The 2,824-nt window shown below is 33.9% G+C and overlaps 1 protein-coding gene across 1 annotated transcript in view; it reads right to left on the bottom strand.

The window, feature by feature from the left end:
• LOC145307172 (venom dipeptidyl peptidase 4-like) overlaps positions 1-2,000 on the bottom strand; it is a 20,378-nt gene extending 18,378 nt beyond the window's left edge. Inside the window, exons 1-3 of the mRNA XM_080149523.1 lie at positions 1,869-2,000; positions 720-775; positions 399-443 (exon numbers count right to left, since the gene is read on the bottom strand). Of these exons, the coding sequence (XP_080005649.1) occupies positions 399-443; positions 720-775; positions 1,869-1,926 (159 nt within the window). The 5' untranslated portion in view covers positions 1,927-2,000. The remainder of the gene's footprint in view (positions 1-398; positions 444-719; positions 776-1,868) is intronic.
• Positions 2,001-2,824: the final 824 nt, after the last annotated feature.

The raw sequence follows: 2,824 nt of genomic DNA, 5'->3' as shown, positions 1-2,824 counted from the left end.
GTGTATCATCATTGGGGAGGTGCTTAAATTTATCGGCCATTGTCTTATCCCTTTATATCCCAGATATTTACTTTACTTTGGGGACCTTAGAGAAATTTGATTAGTTGAGTGTCAAAATATTTCAACTACTTATTGCAATCTACATAAGGGGTCACTTTGTGTATCATCATTGGGGAGGTGCTTAAATTTATCGGCTATTGTCTTATCCCTTTATATCCCAGATATTTACTTTTCTTTGGGTCCCTTAGTGAACTTTGATTGGTGGGTTGATTATGTAGGGTCTCCAAACATTTCAATCACATTGCAATCTACAGAAGGGGTCACTTTGTGTATTATAATTGGGGATGTGCATCAATTTATCGGCAATTGTCTTATCCCTTTATATCCCTGATATTTACCTGACTATCAATATCTTCACCAAAAAAGGATTGGATTTTCAATTTCTAAAACAAAAATATAAAATTAATTTTTATCAAAAAATAAAATTAATTAGTAGTCTCAGATGATTCAAAATTATGGGAGAATTGTCATTTATTATTGTTGACAGCCTTCGGCCCCTCGGTAATTCGATGCAAAACTTTGGTTGGTTTATTAGGTTCAAACGTTTTAACCATTAATTTTAATCTACAGAAAGGGTAATTTTGTGTATCATCAATGGGGATATACATCAATTTATCGGCCTTTGTCTTATCCCTTTAGATCCCTGAAAAAAATTTTACCTTGTTTGTAATATTTGAATACGTGGCTGAACAAACAGATATTAAAGACACAAAAACTAAAATAAATAAAAGTTTTAAATTATTAGGATGATTTCATAAAAAAAATGCAGTTTTGATAAAGGGAAAACGGTAAAACCAAAAATTTCTATTCAACACAATGAAAAATTATTATAATATAAAATAGCAATTTTTCTTGTCTGAAGCTAAAGATCTTGGTAATTGCTGGTCCGAATTGGTTGTATTTTTCATATGAGATTCATGGATATCATGTGGTGGTTTTAAGCTATTTTTTATGGCCTTTTCCTAGAGGCTAGGGGTGAAGTAACTAGTTATTTTATAAAAGTAACAGTTTGTCCATATGTCTGTCTGTTTGTGTGTGTTTAGGTAAAGATCTTGCTGACCACTGAACCGATTTGGTTCTCCTTTACAGTGAAGCTTCTCATAGTTCTAGAGAGGGGTAATAACTATTTTGAGGGAGGGTACCACCACCCTTCCAAGAAAGTTAACCCTAGAAAACAAATTACCCCCTCGACTAGAATAAGAAACCTCTAGAGGCGAAGCCATTAGTATCTTAAATCATAAAGAAGTAAGTTATTTTATTTAAATGTTTTTTTTTGTGTCTGTTAAATCATATCTCGCAAACGGCTACATCAATCGCTACATGCCTTTATTGAGCAGTTTATATATAAACTAGCGGCTACGCCCCTGCGGGCCTTTATGTTTTTTTTAAAGTAATATTATACCTATCTATGTTGCGTTCAAGTCTCTATAAGTAAAAAAAAATTCGATTTTTTGTGATTTCTCTTGGGAAGGTGGTGGTACCCACCCCCAAAATAGTTATAAACATTCCCGGGACCTATGAGAAGGTACCCTGTTAAGGAGAACCCGATACTGTTACTTTAGTACAAGGCTATATAATTATCGGCTACGCCCCTAGATACATTTTCAATTTTAGTTTAAAAGGTTGCAACCCCCCCAAAAAAGTTGTAAATCTTCCTATGAGAAGCTTTGTGATAAAGGAGAACCATACCAGTCTAGCGGCTAGCGAGATCATTTGCTACAGACAAACACAATCACACACACACACACACACACACACACACACAGACATCCTGTTACTTTTATATAAGAAGAATAAAAACTACTCACCAAAACTAAAAATTAATAAACTGTCCAATTTTTTCATAATTTCAAGTAATTTTGACATTTTTCTGTTTGTTGATTGCTTGTGATTGTTTTAATACATAACAAGGATGACAACATCCATAAAAGCGAAACTCTGAAAATATAGAAATTATACGTTAATTTAGGGTGCTGAATGAATAATAAACCAACCAATCAAAATTCAAAAAAAAGTCCACAAAGTTGTTAAGCCAACAAATATTGAAAAGGTTATTATAAAACTTTAGGGACTAGTATAATAAACAGCCCAATGTCCCCTCCCTCCCTAGACATTTTGTTCCCAATCTTTAAAAAGGTTATAGGGAGGGAGGGGACAATGGGCAGCAAATTACACTGGTTCCCCAGAAGTTTTATAGCAATATTATCTTATTCGTTAGCTAAAAAGAATTTAGATTGCTTTGGTCCCTAACTAGTAGTGCCCAAATTTTTCAACCAATAATCTTAACTTAGAGAATGAGTAATGCGTTAAGGATGTGATTATTATCTTTTTTCTATAGATGATTTCTCTTGGGAGGGTGGTGGTACCCTCCCCCCAAAATAGTTATAAACCTTTCCTGGACCTATGAGAAGCAATTATTAACGGAGAAACATATCGGTTCAATAGTTAGCAAGATCCTTTGGTACACACAAACAGTAAAACACACACTCTGTTACTTATATCGTACGATAATGGCGTGGTTATAAAACTTTGAATATCCGTGTAATTTACAGTCCAATGTCCTATCTCTCCCAATTAAGAACCAAGCCCATTGTCAAGTCAGGGACCTAAAGGGATAAGACAATGGATGATAAATAAAATTAACCTTTCTGTAGATTTAGGACACGTTAAAGTTCAAACAAACAAAAGCAAACTAATGGAGAAATAATGTAATAAAACTTTGGGAACAAGTTTAATTAACAGTCCAATGTCCCCTTCCTCCCTG

The sequence above is a fragment of the Acartia tonsa genome, chromosome 15 (genome assembly GCF_053477335.1).
Source record: "Acartia tonsa isolate MP-2025a chromosome 15, ASM5347733v1, whole genome shotgun sequence".
NCBI lineage: Eukaryota > Metazoa > Arthropoda > Copepoda > Calanoida > Acartiidae > Acartia > Acartia tonsa.
Note: the sequence above shows the minus strand (reverse complement) of the source record. Positions and strands in the feature narration are given on the sequence as shown.